Below are 18601 nucleotides of genomic sequence, written 5' to 3'. Positions count from 1 at the left end.
GGATGCAGCTTGGTAGATTCTTTCCTAGCATCTGACAGTCGTGGGTTCCATCCCCAGCACCATGTCAACTAGGGAGTGTGTCCCTGTGACACCAGTGCTCAGGAGGTGGAGGACGTGGGATCAGGAGTTCACATTGAACCTCTGCTATTCAGAGTTTGAAGTCAGCCTGGGCCACCTTGTTATTATTATTGTAATGTGTATGCAGTCAGGCTAGGGTTGTTGTGGGGGGTGGCACCTGGAGAAATGGCTCAGTGGTTAAGAGCTCTGGCTGCGTCGGGATATGCTATTTTAAGGCATAAGACTTTTGTGTATGCTGCATTTGTCTAACTCTGTGAAGCTGTGATTCTTTGCCTGTCTAAAGTACCTGATTGTCCTATGAAGAGCTGAATGGCCAATTGGGTAGCAGGAGCAAGGATAGGCAGGGCTGACAGGCAGAGAGAATAAATAGAAGGGGAAATGAGGAAGAATGAGAGCAAGAAGCAATAGAACAAAGAGAGGAGGGCACAAGGCTCCAGCGACCCAGCAGCACAGCCAGCCACAGAGGAAAGGAAGACATACGGAAATAAGCACAGGAAAAAGCCCAGAGGGAAAATGTAGTTGGGATAATTTATAAGAAGCTGGCTACAAACAAGCCAAGGCTGGGCATTCATAACTAAGTATAAGTCTCATGTGTGATTTACATAGGGGTTTTGCTAGTGGCCCCCAAAGCCAAAAGAGTAAAAACATCTCTCTACAGGCTGCTTTTCTGGAGAATATGAGTTCAAGTCCCAGTAACAACATGGCAGCGCACAGTGTAATGATTGTTCTGTCTCTTTAAGAGACAAACCAAGCCCACTCCCCCTCCCATCCACTGAGGCTGGTGATCTTCAGCTTTTGGCCTGAGCTCTCTCTCTCTCTCTCTCTTCCATCTTCCTCTTGGTGAGGCAACTCTCTCCCTCTTCTCCACTTCCCTCGCTTCTATCTCTCTCTCCTCTCTCTTCTCTGGCTCTCTCTCAGAGAGGCAGCTTCCATCTCTCCTCTCCCCCCCTCTCTGCCACTCTCTTTCCCTCTCCTCCTTTCTGCCCTTTCCCTTCCCTTTCATAACCCCTAAATAAATGTCCAACTCCACTCTTTATGGTGTGCCTATCCTTCTCTCTCTTACCCACCCCCCACTGCCACATGGACACCGGTGCCATCCCTGCCTGTCCAGGGACCAGCTACCTGCTGGCATGGCCTCATGCACAGTCCCTGCCTATTACCTGCTGTTCCCGCTGCCCATTGCTGGGGGCTTGCACAGTCCCTGTATCCACTCTCTGCAGCTGGGGACCAGCCACCTTCCTGCTGCTTGGTCTTCTGCGCAGTCCCTGCCTGGGACTGGCTACTTTCCACAGCAAGATGCCAGGGACCTCCAGCAAATCCATTTCACACACCCCTCTGAAACTCAAGTCCCACAGAACCTGACGCTTTCTTTTGCCCTCTGCATGCCCTGCACGTATGTGGAGCACAGATATACATGCAGGGAATGACTTTGTTTTCTCTTTACAGCTGTCAAGGAGGATTTGGTGGATGTCCGTGCATACATTGCTCGTTCCCTCATTGATGGCTTCGAAGGACCCCCAGGGTACAGCCAGAGGTTCGGGCTGTACCATGTCAACTTTAGTGACAGCAGCAGGCCGAGAACAGCCAGGAGATCTGCCCACTTCTTCACTGGCATCATTGAAAAGAATGGTTTTCCTGCCAAGGAGCTGAGAAGAACCCCAGTGCCTATGAAAGCAGACTTTTCCTCCAGAGCCACAACCTTCTACAACTCCCCATCTGAGGTGCCCTCCCAGGCTAAAATCGTGTGGGAGAAGTTCTCCAACCAGCCCAAGTTTGAGAGAGACTTGTTCTATCATGGCACATTCAGAGATGACTTCCTGTGGGGCGTGTCCTCCTCGGCCTATCAAATCGAAGGAGGTTGGGATGCTGATGGCAAAGGACCCAGCATCTGGGACAACTTCACCCACAGTCCAGGGAACACCGTGAAAGACAATGCCACCGCAGACATAGCTTGTGACAGCTATAACAAACTGAATGAAGACCTGAACATTCTTCGCGCCCTAAAGGTCAAGGCCTATAGGTTCTCTATCTCCTGGCCTCGGATTTTCCCAACAGGAACTAACAGTTCCCTCAACGAGAAAGGTGTCGATTATTACAACAGGCTGATTGACGGCTTGCTGCAGAGCAACATCTTCCCCATGGTGACACTGTTTCACTGGGACCTGCCCCAGGCCCTCCAGGATATTGGAGGTTGGGAGAACTCTTCCTTGATTGATTTGTTCAACAGCTATGCTGACTTCTGTTTTAAGACCTTTGGTGACAGAGTCAAGTTCTGGATGACCTTTAATGAGCCCTTGTATGTGTCACAGTTAGGCTATGGTTCAGGGGTGTTTCCCCCAAATGTGCAGGACCCCGGCTGGGCACCTTACAGGGTCAGCCACACACTCATCAAGGCTCATGCTAGAGTCTACCATACTTATGATGAGAAATACAGGCAGGAGCAGAAGGGGGTCATCTCACTGAACCTCAACACTCACTGGGTGGAACCTAAAGACCCAGAAGTCCTAAGAGATGTGGAAGCTGCCGACCGGATGCTGCAGTTTTCCCTGGGCTGGTTTGCCCACCCCATTTTTAGAAACGGGGACTATCCAGATGTCATGAAATGGAATGTGGGGAACAGGAGTGAACTGCAGCACCTGGCGGGCTCCCGCCTGCCCAGCTTCACAGAGGAGGAGAAGGCGTACATCAGGGGCACGGCTGATGTCTTCTGCCTCAACACCTACTCGTCCGTGTTTGTGCAGCACAGCACCCCAAGGCTGAACCCACCCAGCTATGATGATGACCGCGAGCTGACGGTCAGCGATATGGACTCTTCGCTGACCTCCCCGTCAATGCTCCCAGCTGTGCCCTGGGGGATGCGGAGGCTGCTGAACTGGATCAAGGAAGAGTATGGCAACGTTCCCATTTACATCACGGAGAATGGACATGGGCTGTACGACCCCTCGCTGGATGACACAGACAGGATATTCTACCACAAAACTTATATCAACGAGGCTCTGAAAGGTACATGAGGCTTCAGCTCCTCTCACTAAACCTCCACTCTCCCTGTCCTATGCCTCTCTTGTGTCCAGTTTTCCTGTCCTCTGTCTGTCATGTGTCCCATGCTTTGGCAGGCACTCTGCACATCTCTCTTTTGGGTTTGTGCCAGGGCTCAGTTAATAAAGTGTTTTTATTGCAAGCCTAGGGACCAGAGTTCAATTTCCAGGGAATCATCAGACTTGGTTCATTTGTAATCTCTGTGCCAAGGAAGCAGAAAGGTGCATTCTTGGGGCTCTCTGGCGGCCAAGCCTAGCCCACTTGCTGAGCTCCAGATCAAATGAGAGGCTTTGTAAAAGACAGTGAAGTTCAAGACTTGATGTCTGAGGTTGTGTACTAGTTCCACACACACACTTGCTAACTCATACACACAGAGAGATTTACATTAAAAGGTAAAGTTTCCACTTCTAGAGCAGGGGATGAGGCTCGGTTAGTAAACTGCTTGCCCAGAATACACAGCCCCAGTCTCCACTCCCAGCCCTAGAGTGGACAAGGTGCAGCCTGCAATCCCACACTGGAACACTAGTGGCAGGAGGAGCAGAAAAAAATCCAAGTTTAATCTTGGTAGTGCAAGACCAGCTGTGCTACCTGGGATCCTGTCTCACAATGTTTCAAATGATATCACACTTGTGTGCTTACTAGCTACGTGGGCTGAGGCTTATCCCTTTACCTTAACAAATAGCACTTGCTATAAGGTCACTGAGGCCAGGAAGGGTAAGAGTGAAAATTGGTAGTCAGGGTGCTGCTGCGGGATTTAATTAGGCGGCTAGGGATGAAGAGGTAGGCTGAACTCTGAGTACGAGGCCAGCCTAGTCTGCATAGTGTGTTCAGGACAGTCAGGGTGACACAGATAAACACTGTCTCAAAAAAGAAAAAAAAACCCACAAAGACAAAAGCAAAACAACAAGAAGCAGAAAGTATGAGTGATGAGGTCACATGTCCCTCTCTCAGGAAGCATGTGACTGCACACTTGTGTGGTTTAGCATAGGACATAGCCTGGAGTCCAGTACCAGCAAAGGATTGGCTTCTCCAGAGCCCTGCCTACTGGCTAAAGCTTTCTTCTGCTCTCTTTGGCATTTCCTAGCCTACAGGCTGGATGGTGTGGACCTTCGAGGGTATATTGCCTGGTCACTGATGGACAACTTCGAGTGGCTGTCAGGCTACTCGGTCAAGTTTGGACTGTATCATGTTGACTTTGACAATGTGACCAGGCCTCGAACAGCAAGAGCCTCGGCCAGCTACTACACAGAGGTCATTACCAACAATGGCATGCCCCTGGCCAAGGAGGACGAGTTTTTGTATGGAGAGTTCCCCAAGGGCTTCATCTGGAGTACGTCTACTGCTGCCTATCAGGTGAGGAGTGTGGAGCCATGAGCTCACTTTCCTACTGGCTGCTGGGCGCCAAGCGTGTGCACAGGACTGGAGGCACACAAGCCAGAGCCGCTAGTGAACCTGCGCAGACCGTGTGTGCACGAGGATCCAGGTGCCTCAGACCCCAAAGTCAGTGAGATTCCTGTGGGTAAGGTTGTCTTGTTCCTTGTCTAGTAGCTGTGGTGAGGTACCTGACACAGGCCACTTATGGAGGGAAGGGTTAATTTAGGTTCACAGTTTAAGGCTGAGGAAAATTCCTGACAGTAGCCAGGTGAGGCTACTGGTCACATGACATCTTCAGTCAGGAAGTAGAGAGACGTGGATTTGGGTGCTCAGCTCACTTTCTCGGTTTTATTCGGTAGACTCCAGCCACTGAACGGTAATTGCCCAATAATGGTGATTTTTCTTTCCTTAATTAATTCAGTCTAGAAACTTCTTTATAGATTGGTCAGACATTTGTTTTCTAGGTGTCTGTAGATTTTGTCAAGGACTGAGATGGACATTTGCAGGAGCACATGGATCAGGTAGAGCCATGACAGAAGGTTCAGGAAGAACATGCAAACACGTAATCTCCCTGGAGGCTCCATCTGGAGGCAGATGACCTAACTGGCCCAGCAGTCAATCGGGGTATTTTCTGATGCTCTGACCCGGGGCTGCTACTGAGTTCACGACAAGGAGGTGAACAGAGAACATATGGTCTGTGATTCCCTTTCCTCAGGAAGAGAAAAGATGAAAGAGAGAGGGCAAGGGGTGTGTTCGGTGCAGGCACAGTGACCCTTCAGAGGGCTTGGTGTTTGGCCTTTCTTCACCTTCTTTTCTTACTCCTCCCCTTTTTCCTATTTTTTCGTGTCAGGGTCTGATACAGTTCAGGCTGGCCTTGAATTTACTGAGCAGCCCATATTCTTGGATTCTTGACCATTCTGCCTCCATTTCCTCTAATGCTGGGTTACAGGTGTGCGGTGCCAGGCCTGGTTTCTCAGTGCTGGCATGGGATAGCCTGGGGTCCACGCATGCTAGACAAGCCTCGACCAGTTGAGTCTCACCCCACTCTGACTTCCTTATCCCTTCGGGCACAGTGGGCGCCTCTGTTCCTCCTCCTCCCCAGCTCTTAGCAGCCATTTCTCTGGTGAGACCCAGCTGTTTTACACAGCAGCCAACAATTGTCCTCTGGTGTCCTGACTGCCCCTGGAGTGTCACAACTTGTAGGTCCTCTCAGTAGTCGGAACTGCACAGCATGTGGATGTTCCCACACATACATTTCTGTCATTTTACCCTTCAGCCTCCCCACTTTGCATTTCTTAATTCAGTATACAGGAGACAGAGTCTTGTGTAAACCAACTCACTCTGTATCCAAGGATGACATTGAACTTCTGATCCTCCTGCCTCTATCATCCAAATATTAGGCTTCCTAGCATGCGTAAATACTCTCAGCATTTGCAGTGCTGGGAATGGAGCCCAGCGCCTCATGCATGGCAATCAATGCGTCATCTAACTTAGCCATATCCCCCAGCTCTACGGTTTGTATATTTAAAGCCGTGAGTTCATATCCATGTTTCCAGTTCAAATCTATAGGGAAATGCTAGCCCTTTCATTTTCCATATTTGTATCTCCTTCAGTGAATAACTCTCTGAACTAATATATAGATCTAGCTCCTGGCAGCCTAGGCTAGTCCCTTTAGTCCTGGCCTCCTACCTCCACAGAGATGGTTCCTATGGCAGTACTCCTACTGACTCCACTCTGCCTCTCTCTGAGCCAGCACTAGAATGCCAACACCATCTCAGCTGTGACGTCATATTTGCTGTCCCACCATATCTGTTGAAATGTTCGAAAGTGAATTACAGATGTGGTACTTATCTAACCACGGACCACCACAGACGGCATTCTCCAAAGTCTTATTGGAAGGGAGTTAGAGAGGAGGAGGAGGAGGAAGGCATAGAAACAGCCATGTATATCTGGACTACAAATACTTTCTCCATACCAGTATCCTTGCAGTAGGCTTGCCTGTAGTTAAGGTAGTAGCAGATGTTAAACTTTCACTCAGGACCTTTGGTGAGTACCCACCATATGCTAGACCCCACTGCCAGAATTAATTTGTACACTAAAATGCGATACCCATTCTTGGAACTAGGGATGTAACTAAGTAGAGTACTTGGTTACTTTGTTACATGTTGTTCAAAGCCAGCCTAGGCTGTGTGAGATTCTCCGTTTCTCATGTGCATTGGTGTATATGTGCGCGCATGCGCGCGCGCACACACACACACACACACGCATGCACCTACACTGTATGGTGATATGGGAAACCAGCATGGGAGCAGAGTGCAGAGTGATGCCGCCATGTGTGCAGGGCAACTTTAGTAACTGGGTGCAGGGTGTGCAGAGAAGGCTCCCCAGGGAGCTGCAGAAGGGAATGTATTTGGTCAGTGGCTTAGACTACCTCTTGTCATCTAAGATTGAAGGCGCCTGGAGAGCTGATGGCAAAGGACTCAGTATTTGGGACACATTTTCCCACACACCATTGAAGATTGAGAATGACGACAATGGAGATGTGGCCTGCGACAGTTACCACAAGATTGATGAGGACGTGGTGGCCCTTCAGAACCTGGGTGTGTCCCACTACCGGTTCTCCATCTCCTGGCCTCGAGTCCTCCCAGACGGAACCACCAGGTTCATCAATGAAGCAGGCCTCAACTACTATGTTCGATTAATAGATGCACTGCTGGCTGCTGGCATCACACCACAGGTGAGGGTGGTCCCTGGAGGTAGTGGGTCAGGAGGACTCCGTTTAATATACAAACAAGTGGTGGGATTTTATTTTATTCATTTACTCTATATATTTTTAAGGTGTGCTGCCTATTTCTCATATCTATTTATTTATCAAATATGGTCCTACATATTTATCTATTTATCTACATTTGAGAAAAAATCTCCATTATCCCAGCAGACCTCTTACTCCTTATGTAGCTGAAGATGTTCTTGAACTTCTGTCCTGTATCCCACACCTCATAGTGCTAGACTTACAGGTGTGCACCACCGTGCTGTACGGATGGAACCCAGGGCTTGCTGCATGCTAAGCAGGACTCTATTGCCAACTCCAGAATTTGTGTGTGTGTGTGTATCAGAGAAAATCTTTATAGGAGTGACCGCTCTCCTCCCCCATGTGTATCCTGGAGTTTGAACCTACATCATTAGGTTTGGTGGCAGGCACCTGGTGAGCCATCATCTTAGCACCTAAATGGTTTTGTAACTTGGGTTTTGAATTGTCCATAGATTCACATGGTACAGAGTTAGAGAATGAAATGTTTTCTTCCCTGTAGTGGAGAAAGTTCAGAACTCCCCGAACCTTTCCTTGTAGTTTTCTTGCATGTCTCATGTTGTTGGCTTCCTGAGAGATGGTGGATAGAACATTGTTCTGGCTTCCCCACAGGTGACCATACATCACTGGGACCTGCCCCAGGCACTGCAAGACATTGGGGGCTGGGAGAATGAGACAATTGTGCAGCTGTTTAAGGAGTATGCAGATGTGCTCTTCCAGAGGCTGGGGGACAAGGTGAAGTTTTGGATGACACTGAATGAGCCCTACGTCATTGCTGTTCATGGCTATAGCACTGGGTTGTATGCTCCAGGTAAATATCCTAGATCCAACTTGCCAGCTGTTTGGATAATGACATTCACAAGACAGTGAAGCCCTGGGATCCAGGTGTCATGAGAAGTCCTGTTGCAGTCCCTACCTCCACAGTCCTGGGGAGAGGGCTCAGCTCTAAAGTGCTTACTGTGCAGGTCTACGGGTCTGAGTTCTTGCTAGAATTCACGCTAAACACAAAACATACAAACGGGAAAACCAGGTACAATGACACATTTGTAACCCTAGCCCTGGGAAGGCCGAGCCAGGTGACCCTCTGGGGCTCCCATGTCCCTCAGTCTACCCTAGTTCAGGTCCACAAGTGAACCTGTCACAGAGAAGTAGGTGGTCTCTCTGTGAATTATATCTAAGGCTGTCCTCTAGCCTCCACCTACAGTCACACAAGTCAGCACATGCTCCTGCACACACATGCTCCTGCACACACATGCTCCTGCACACACACATCATCCTGCACACACATGCTCCTGCACACACATGCTCCTGCACACACATGCTCCTGCACACACATGCTCCTGCACACACACATGCTCTGGCACACACATGCTCCTGCACACACACATGCTCCTGCACACACACATGCTCCTGCACACACACATGCTCCTGCACACACACATGCTCTGGCACACACATGCTCTGGCACACACATGCTACTGCACACACACATGCTCCTGCACACACACATGCTCCTGCACACACACGCTCCTGCACACACACACACATGCTCCTGCACACACACACATGCTCCTGCACACACACATGCTCCTGCACACACACATGCTCCTGCAAACACACATCATCCTGCACACACACACTCCTGCACACACACACTCCTGCACACACACACACTACTGCACACACACATGCTCTGGCACACACATGCTCTGGCACACACATGCTCCTGCACACACACATGCTCCTGCACATACACATATGCTCCTGTACACACACGCTCCTGCACACACACATGCTCCTGCACACACATGCTCCTGCACACACATGCTCCTGTACACACATGCTCCTGCACACACATGCTCCTGTACACACATGCTCCTGCACACACACACATGCTCCTGCACACACACGCTCCTGCACACACACACATGCTCCTGCACACACACACTCCTGCACACACATGTTCCTGCACACACATGCTCCTGCACACACAGCTCCTGCACACACAGCTCCTGCACACACACACTCCTGCATAAATGTGTTCCTGCATAAATGTGCTCCTGCACACACACACTCCTGCACACACACACTCCTGCACACACACACATGCTCCTGCACACACACACTCCTGCACACACATGCTCCTGCACACACATGCTCCTGCACACACACATATGCTCCTGCCACACACATGTTCCTGCACACACACATGCTCCTGCACACACATGCTCCTGCACACACACACATGCTCCTGTACACACACACATGCTCCTGTACACACATGGTCCTGCACACACATGGCCTGCATACACACACACACACTAAATTGAAATGGATTGGGAGGTATTTCTCAAATCACAGATAGATGCATCTTCTGTGGCTCTTAGTTGGCACTTTGATTTGAGCACTTGTTCTCGTGATGTGGTGTGTCCTCCAGTCCTGACCTCACGGTGGTCCCCTAGACCTCTAGGATGTCAACTGAGCATACGTCATAGTAGAAGTCCCACCAGAGGTGGGGACATAAGCCACCATAGATCAAGTACTTTCCCTCAGCCAGAGTGCTGCTGGCTGCTGCCCACAAACAATCTATTCCCTTCTTACAAGCACTCTTTGCTGCCTGTTCTCCTGGGAAAGGCACTATGAGGCTACTGTCTGCCATCCAGTAGGAAGGAGATGTGGGATTAGAGTGCCTGTCTCCCAGGTGTCAAATCCCTCCTGCCATACACAGGGAGGATGATGTTTTCTGCTGACATCCTGTGTGTGTTTCCAGGAATCTCCTCCAGGCCTGGCACGGCTCCATACACTGTCGGCCACAACCTAATAAAGGCTCACGCTGAGGCTTGGCATCTCTACAATGACAAGTACCGTGCCAGCCAGGGAGGCGTGATTTCCATCACCATCAGCAGTGACTGGGCTGAGCCCAGGGATCCCTCCAAGCAGGAGGACGTGGAGGCTGCCAGGAGGCACGTCCAGGTGTGTCCTCTGGGTACCATCTCTTCTTGGCCATCTTCTCTCCCACTGTGCTCTGAAAGAAGTAGATGGAGATCAGGAATCAAAGGTTTAGATCTAAGCCAGTTGTGTTCTCACTTGATTTTGTGATTCTGAAGGGAAGTGATCAACTGTTCTGTTCTTCAAGTTTTTCAACTGTGAACTAGATGTTTCTTACTCAGAAGTTGCTGTGACAGAGGGGATGAGTTATAAGAGATTGTTTTTTTTTTTAAGATCCTTTTTAATTATTTATTTGGTTTTTGGATTCAGGGTTTCTGTGTGTGGCCGTGACTGTCCTGGAACTTAATTTGTAGACCAGGCTAACCTGGAATTCACAGAGATCTTCCTGCCTCTTCCCCCAGAGTGCTGGAATAAAAGGTGTGTGCCACTACCTCCTGATTTATTTTATTTTTAATTTGTGTATGCATGTGTGCCTGTGAGTGCAGGAGCCTGTGGAGGTCGGAAAATGACATCAGAATTCCAGGAATCTGTGAGCCACATGGCCAGGCTATGGGGCACCAAACACAGGTCCTCTGGAGAGCGGCAAGTTTTTTGACTATTGAACCTCCACTCCATCCAGCGACTGTGTTTTTAGCCTTAAAAAATTGTCTGTGGGTTTGCAAGATGGCTTAGTGCTTGCCAATCCAAGCTTGGTGACTTAAATTCTATTCTCAGAACCCATGTAAAGAAGGAAAGAGGCCTGGCAGTGGTGGCACACGCCTTCAACCCAGCACCTAAGAAGCAGAGGCAGGAAGATCTCTGTGAGTTTGATGCTAGCTGGGTCTGCACAGTGAGTTCTAGGAAAGTCACAAGTGCTACAGAGAAGCCATTTCTTAGGCTGAAAAAATAAGGAAGGAGAGGCAGCTGTAGAAAGGGCTCATCAGGTAGGAGCACTAGGCTGCTTTTTTAGAGGCGGTAAGTTCAATTTCCAAGAGTCACGTGGTGGTTCTCCAGCTTCTGTAGTGTGACCTGATGCCCTCTTCTCACAGAAAGGAATACACCAGATAGAGCACTCATACACATTTTAACAAATACGGGAAAGAAATCAGTTCTCTAGGACTGAAGAGATGGCTCCTCAGTTAAGAACACTGTCTGCTATTCCAGAGAACCTGGGATCAATTCTCAGCACACACAAGGCAGCTCACAGGGTCTGTAAGTCTAGTTGTGAGGGTTCCTACATACTTACACAGATATGCATGCAGGTAAACATCAATGTACATAAAATATAAATAAATTTAAAAATAAGAAGGATGGATGGAGAGAAGAGACTTTACAGAGTTGTCTTCTAACCTCAACAATGGCACCCGCTCCTACTCTACCTCATACATATAGACGCATACACCACCACTGCCACTGTCACCACAACCAATAACAATAACGATAATTTAAACAAATTGTTACTACAGGGCTAGGGAGGAAACTCACTGGTTGCGTGCTTGCTTAGCATGCATGGAGTCTGAAGTTCTGTCCTCAGGTCTGCATGAGCCTGGTGGTGGTGACGCGTGCCTGTGAGCCTAGAACTTTGGAGACTGAAGCACAGGCATCCTTAGCTACACAGCAAGTTTGAGGCATGCCTGTGCTACAGTGAGACCTTGGTCACATGTAGGCCTCACTGGATGCAGCACTGACTTGATACTAATTTCCTCCACTATAACCTCCTGCTTTGCCTACAGTAGCTGTAGCCATCAACTCTGGGTGCCAAGAGTTCCTTAAATTCTGAGGAACTCGAGTGCCCCTGTTTTCTAATTCTCAGAACAAGGATGTGCTTATACAGCCCCTGGAAGTCTATACTATAGTAAGCAGATGCCAGCAGGAAACAGTCATGTTCAGTGAAGACCCCTGACAGGAGGGAGAGAGTGACCCCGATGGTACAACCTCCCCTAGCCTGCTGGTGCCCGGGAGAGGTGAGATGACTCCCTCCCATGTCAGTTTCAACAGTGATTTACCCCCTCACAGTTCATGGGAGGCTGGTTTGCACACCCCATCTTCAAAAACGGAGATTACCCAGAGGTGATGAAGACACGGATCCTTGAAAGGAGCCTGGCGGAAAACCTCACCAAGTCAAGGTCAGTGCTGTATCCTCAGCGGTGAGTGAGCGGTGTGAGTGTCAGTGCCAGGAAGGGCACCGTGCCTAGAACTGGCGTCCTTGCTATGAAGATGGCATTTGATAGCATCTGTAAAACTCAGGAAGACACTTAGAAATACCCATTGCCTCTGACTCTTACAATCTTCCCACTTCCTCTTTGCACATAGTTCTCAAGGGGAGGGCGGGTTCTAGGAAGACACCCAATTATGAGAGTGCTCCAAAGTCCCCCACTCTGCACCTTGTCCAGTTGTGGCTCTCTGTTAATTCCCATCTAGTGCAGGAAGAGTGTTTTCTGATGAGACTGAGTGAGCCACTGATATATGGATGGGGCTTTTTGTTTTGATTTTTGTTTTTGAAATAGAAGAAAGCAAAATTTGGTGAGCAAGAGAGGTTGGGAGGGTAGAGCTGGAGGAGGGGAAAACATATTCAAAACATTTTGTAGGACAAAAATATTTTCTTTTTATAAAAAAATTTATTTATTATATATTCAGTGTTCTGTTTGCGTGCATGCCTACACACTAGAAGAGGGTATCAGAGCTCATTCTAGATGGTTGTGAGCCACCAGGTGGTTTGTCAGAATTGAACTCTGAACCTTAGGAAGAGCAGGCAGTGGTCTTGACCTCTAATCCTTCTCTCCAGCCCAAGAAAGAAGTTTTTAATTAAAACAAAAGAAAACTGAGCTCAATCCTGGCACGGGAATATGCCTGGTGAGACAGTCGCTATTGTTATTGTTCTCCAGGATAGCCGCAGAAACTGTCCAAGAGTACCCGGTCCTAAGCAACTCCACTGCCTTGCTCAAGAACTAGTTCCCCAGTTTGTTTACTTGCTCTGTTTATCACCTTGAGAGAAAGCTATTGCTTGGGGACTGTCAGGCTTTTTGTCTTTTGGCCAGAAGATGGCAGTAGTTTGCAACAGGGCATCCATGTTTACCTGCTCTGCTCTCTCCCTGGGAGCAGCAGCTGGAAGTTATGGTTTCCAAGGTGTTCTTAATACAAAAGAAAGTAATAAAGGTCGGGACCAGAGTGCTCCACCAAAGTGATGTTCAGAACAAGGCTGCCTATCTTCAAAACCAACATCCACAAAACCTTTCCATGAAAGGCTCAAAAAGATAGCTCCTGGCCTTTCAGGGAAAGACTCAAAAGCCCAACTCTATCTATATCAAGTGTCTGGCAGAGGATGATAGGAATTCAGCAGACATCCATTCCTAATAGCCTTTGAGTCTGTCTCCCAAATCTGCCTTCTATCACAAAATTGTAGTTCTTACCTTGTAGCACGCACCTGGCCTATGTAGGGCAGTCCTGATGTGCAAGGCTGTGCCACTGTGTCTGAGTAGCAGTCTGCTAGTGGGCATTCTGGACCCTACACACAGCTGTGTCAGCAGCTACTGCACACCTGGGTCAGAACTAAGTGGTAGGGTCCATAGGCAGAGTCTGGCTGCTCCAGATGGTGACAGGCCAGCAGGGAAGATGAACTGGCATGGGATTCTAGTCCTCAGTTTCCTCAGTACAAAGAAAAGTCCAAAGACCAGGAGGATGGTCCACCTGGGGCTATCAGAGCCAAGGCAGGGGTATTGGAGGGCTGGGCCTCAGAACAAGAAGTTGTCTCAGGACTATGAGTCAGACGGAGGAAGACTAAGCAGAATACATACAGCAGAGTTGAAAGGAGCCTGCTGCAGGGTAGGGCCACATGGAAGCTGGACAGGGACATGGCCTTGAGGTCACAGCTGAAGAGCCATTACAGACTCCAGAGAGAGAAGCAAGGGTTGAGAACACAGGTCAGTGAAATGATCAGACACGAAAGTCCACAATCCAACATTCAGTTCTCAGAGCTTCCCCGTTAGTAAGGACAGACAGCCGAGGACACCTGAATGAAGCAAGCCCAGGAAAAGAGAGGAGCAAAGTGTGAGCTGGGGGGACACGAATGGCAAAGACTAAATTAAACACATAAAGGAATAGTTAAAAGAAATTACCTCAGATGCAGGCTTGGTTGTCAAACCTATCTTACATAATAAAACTCAGAATGTCTGAAGGTAATGGGGCAGGGGTGGGGGACAGCCCGCAGGGAGTGTACCCAGGACAGTGAGACCAGTGTGCAGGTGGCTCTTTGGGGAGAAGGGATGGAGCAGTAGGCAGGAGCATCACCTGAAGAGCTTCCCTTTGTGGAGCTGCTCTAGTCATGACCACGTGTCTGGAGTTCTGAGTGCCCCTACCCTGTCCAGACAGTCTCTCCTCAAAGTGTGATTCCTCCTGATTCTTCCCCTAATGGCTCCCTCTTCCCAGGCTCCCTGAATTTACAGAGAGCGAGAAGAAGAGGATCAACGGCACCTTTGACTTTTTCGGGTTCAACCACTACACCACTGTCCTGGCCTACAATCTTGACTATCCTGCTGACATCTCCTCCTTTGATGCAGACAGGTAAGACAAACAACAGGATAACCGAGGCAGGAAGTGCCCTCTGCCCTGTGTGGACTCAGGTCTGTCTGTCCTAAGAACATATCTGGTTGTCTGGATACCAGGGTTTGCTTGATGGCTACAGCACGTGGCAGCCATGTGACATTGCATCTCCCAGCTGCTTTCCATAACACATGTCCTTGGCTTCTTTTTCAATACAAAGGCTAAACTAGTATATCTGTGCTATATAAATAGTAAAAATGCATGGAGGAAACACTGAGAAACCAGAATAAGATATCCTTACATGAAGCTGGGGAGAGGGTTTAGTGGTTAAGAACACTGGCTGCTCTTCCAGAGGTCCTGGGTTCAGATCACAGCAACTACATGGAGACCCACTCTCTGACGGTAGCATTTACATTTCAACAGCAGACAGGAGCTGGAGACACGTGGAGCTGTTCATGTTAGTGTGAGGTGCCCTATGGGAGAAAAAGTTAGATGTCACAACCGAGGCCATCCTTGGGTTTATAAACAAGACATCTTCTTTACCTTGTGAACTTGCAGGGGCGTGGCCACTGCTGCAGACAGCTCATGGCCAGACTCTGGCTCCTTCTGGCTGAAGATGACACCTTTTGGCTTCCGGAGGATCTTGAACTGGCTAAAGGAAGAATACAATAACCCTCCAATATATATCACAGAGAATGGGGTGACCAGACGAGGTGACCTAGAACTCAATGACACCGACAGGATCTACTACCTCCGCAGCTACATCAATGAAGCCCTCAAAGGTCAGAGCTTCTGCCTCACTGCCTGGCCCCAGTGAGCCCCTTCTCTGCTGGAGCATAGCTACTCTACATTCAAGGGAACATACGGGAAGTCTTAACTATGGCTCAGATCTTTTGCTTCTAAACGCTCCTGCTTCTCCATGGGTATTTCAAGGTACTGACTCAGACCAATCCCCCCAGCTACTGAAGAAAGCTGTGGGGTTAGCTCAGGCTATCCAAGTTCCATTCAGAACTGAGCCTTTCTAGAAAGATACCAGTGGTCCCGCATGTCCACTGTAGAGAACCTGCTAGCACACAGGAAGGGTTCAGAGCTGGAACTCACACCCTACAAAGCAGTATAATGGGGACAACTATGAGCCCAGCTTCAGGAGGACTGGCAAACAAGTGTCTTGATGTGAAGTGTTCACACCCAGCATCTTTTTTAGCCACTGTGCAGGATAAGGTGGACCTTCGAGGATACACGGTATGGAGCGTGATGGACAACTTCGAATGGTTCACAGGCTTTACGGAGAGGTTTGGTTTGAACTTTGTGAACCGCTCAGACCCTTCTCTGCCAAGGATCCCAAAGGCATCAGCCAAGTTCTATGCCTCTGTAGTGCGCTGCAATGGCTTTCCTGACCCTGCACAAGGACCTCACCCTTGTCTCCAGCAATCAGAGGGTAGGTGGCACTGGGAGGGACCAACACTGTGTGGTCAAGGGTGAGCGGGAGCTGCTCTTTGCACCTGCCTTCCTCTAGTTCCTGGCCTTCTCCTGCCCTTCTGTCCCCTCCATTCATTAGCATGCACTCCAGGCACCTTTTGGCTGCTGCAGGTCTCTCCAGCCTGTCTTACCCTAGAGTCTGGGCCCTGCTGTGGGAATGAACAGAGCTAGATTCCTCCAGTCCAACCTCTAACTCAGTGCAGCGCCTTCCTTGAAAAGGACAGACACTTCTAGGCAGTTTCTAGGTCAAGTTTAAGGATTGTATAAATACTAAAGCTAGTACTTATTGTGTGAGTATAAAACAGAAATGGTTATGACAATACTCAGTGCTACACAAAGAGGATACAGTTGCCCAGCCCTGCATCTGAGTACCTAGCAAGTAGAGGCAGTAGAATTTGAAGTTCAAGGTCATCCATGACTACCTGGCATAACTGAGGTCTCTCTGGGCTACATGAGACCAGTCTCAGGTAAATAAAGGATGTGGCCGTGGGGTGGCATACTGAGATGGCTCATGGTTTTGTAGGGAAAAGCGTTATGGCGTGAGTTTAATACTAGGAGCCCAAAGTGAAAATAGAGACCTCCTGAAAATTATGCTCTGTCCATACGTGAGCATCATGGGATGCACATACAAAAACACCACCATGAAGGTGATCCATGCCGACACCACAGCGGTGAGCTTTCTTTTGTTGTGTATGTTTGGGAGGAGGGTACTAAGCAGTCTCTTGACTCCAGGATCAGCGGGACCTTTCCAGAATGCCAGAGCCTGAGTCCCCATTGTCCTTTCCTAGATGCTGAACCCACTGCCAGCCCTGTGAAGGCAGAAGTGCCCTTCCTGGGGCTGCTGCTGGGCATCACAGAAGCACAGACGGCATTGTATGTGCTCTTCGCTCTTCTGCTTCTTGGAGTCTGTAGCTTGGTGTTTCTATTGTACAAATACTGCAAGCGCTCCAAGCAACGGGAAACACAGCCAAGCCAAAGTGAGCTGAGTCCAGTGTCTTCCTTCTGAGGAGTCGCCAGCTCCTCTGTTGTGCAGAGAAGCCCTGTGCCCTGTGCCTGCTAGCACAGACTCCTGACCACAAAAGATCTCTTCATCAAGGCTTCCTGCACTGTGGGAGATGGTTTCTATCTTGAAGCTTTCTAAATTCTCAGTTGAAATGAAAAGCATCTTCTTCAGTACTAGCAATTTTCCTATGGACTCTGAGAAGCTTTGCCAGGTACCCTGTGGAAATGCAGAGACTTAACTGTGTAGCGGTTCTATGTGTTCATTTCGGTGTCTGATGGCAGACTCCAAACTAGATAAGTACAAGTGAAAAGCAGGTCTAGCCGCGATACTACATGTCTGCCTATAATCCTAGCACTCAGGAGGCAGAGGCAGGAGGTGCTCCAGTTTGAGGCCAGCCACAATCACATAGTGAAATCCTGATTTGGAGTGAGAGGGAGCTGGGACGGGGGTTGTAGAGGTCAGAGACAAAGATGGTATGATGGAAAAATACTTGCCTATCAAATAGAAAGATCTGGCCTAGCCCCTCACCACCAGTGCTTGGCTAACTTTAAAAGATTGTTATATGGTTAGAGAGATGGTTCAGCAATTAAGAGCACCGGCTGTTATTTTAGAGGACCTGAGTTTGATTCCCAATGCCCACATGACAGCTCATGTAGGAAACTCCAAGTCTAGGGGATCCAATGCCCTCTTTTGGCCTCCCTAGACACCAGGCACTCATTAAAGTATAGACATATATGCTGGGACACTACGCATACAGAAAAATGATGGAGGAGAGTCATCTGTCTATGTGTTACTCTCACTGGTTAATGAAGAAACTGCCTTGGCTTTCTGATAGGGCAGGATTTAGATAGGTGGAGTAGACAGAACAGGATGCTGGGTAGAAGGCAGTATGGCAGACGCGATGAAGCTCTGACCCAAGGTGGACGTAGGCTAGAATCTTCCCGTTAAGCCACCACCTCGTGGTGCTATACAGATTATTAGAAATGGGTTAATCAAGATGTGAGAGTTAGCCAGTAAGAGGCTAGAGATAATGGGCCAGGCACTGTTTAAAAGAATACAGTTTCCATGTAAATTATTTCGGGGTATAAGCTAGCCAGGCGGCTGGGAGCTGGGTGGCAGGAACGCAGCCCGCTGCTCCTTCTACAGAAAAACAATAAAAATTTAAAAGAGTAATTATGTCTGTAGTTGTGTTTCTTACAAGCATTCCTAACCTAAAGTATATAAAGTATATTCCTATCCAGGGAGTTGAAGACATGGCTTAGGAGTTAAGAGCTCTACCTGCTCTTCCAGAGGACATGGGTGTTGAGTCTCAGCATCCATACAGCAGCTAACAACTGTCTGCAGATTCAATAATA

The 18601-nt window shown here is 48.8% G+C and overlaps 1 protein-coding gene across 1 annotated transcript in view; it reads left to right on the top strand.

The window, feature by feature from the left end:
* LOC142858500 (lactase/phlorizin hydrolase-like) overlaps nucleotides 1-18348 on the top strand; it is a 40855-nt gene extending 22507 nt beyond the window's left edge. The window contains exons 8-17 of the mRNA XM_075987809.1: nucleotides 1525-3081; nucleotides 4199-4467; nucleotides 6935-7225; nucleotides 7910-8108; nucleotides 10068-10270; nucleotides 12242-12351; nucleotides 14651-14785; nucleotides 15323-15546; nucleotides 15969-16202; nucleotides 17032-18348. Of these exons, the coding sequence (XP_075843924.1) occupies nucleotides 1525-3081; nucleotides 4199-4467; nucleotides 6935-7225; nucleotides 7910-8108; nucleotides 10068-10270; nucleotides 12242-12351; nucleotides 14651-14785; nucleotides 15323-15546; nucleotides 15969-16202; nucleotides 17032-17249 (3440 nt within the window). The 3' untranslated portion in view covers nucleotides 17250-18348. The remainder of the gene's footprint in view (nucleotides 1-1524; nucleotides 3082-4198; nucleotides 4468-6934; nucleotides 7226-7909; nucleotides 8109-10067; nucleotides 10271-12241; nucleotides 12352-14650; nucleotides 14786-15322; nucleotides 15547-15968; nucleotides 16203-17031) is intronic.
* The last annotated feature ends 253 nt before the right edge of the window (nucleotides 18349-18601 follow it).

This window comes from Microtus pennsylvanicus, chromosome 10, assembly GCF_037038515.1.
Source record: "Microtus pennsylvanicus isolate mMicPen1 chromosome 10, mMicPen1.hap1, whole genome shotgun sequence".
Classification (NCBI taxonomy): domain Eukaryota; kingdom Metazoa; phylum Chordata; class Mammalia; order Rodentia; family Cricetidae; genus Microtus; species Microtus pennsylvanicus.
The sequence above is the reverse complement of the archived record's forward strand: the minus strand, read 5'-3'. Positions and strand labels throughout refer to the sequence as shown.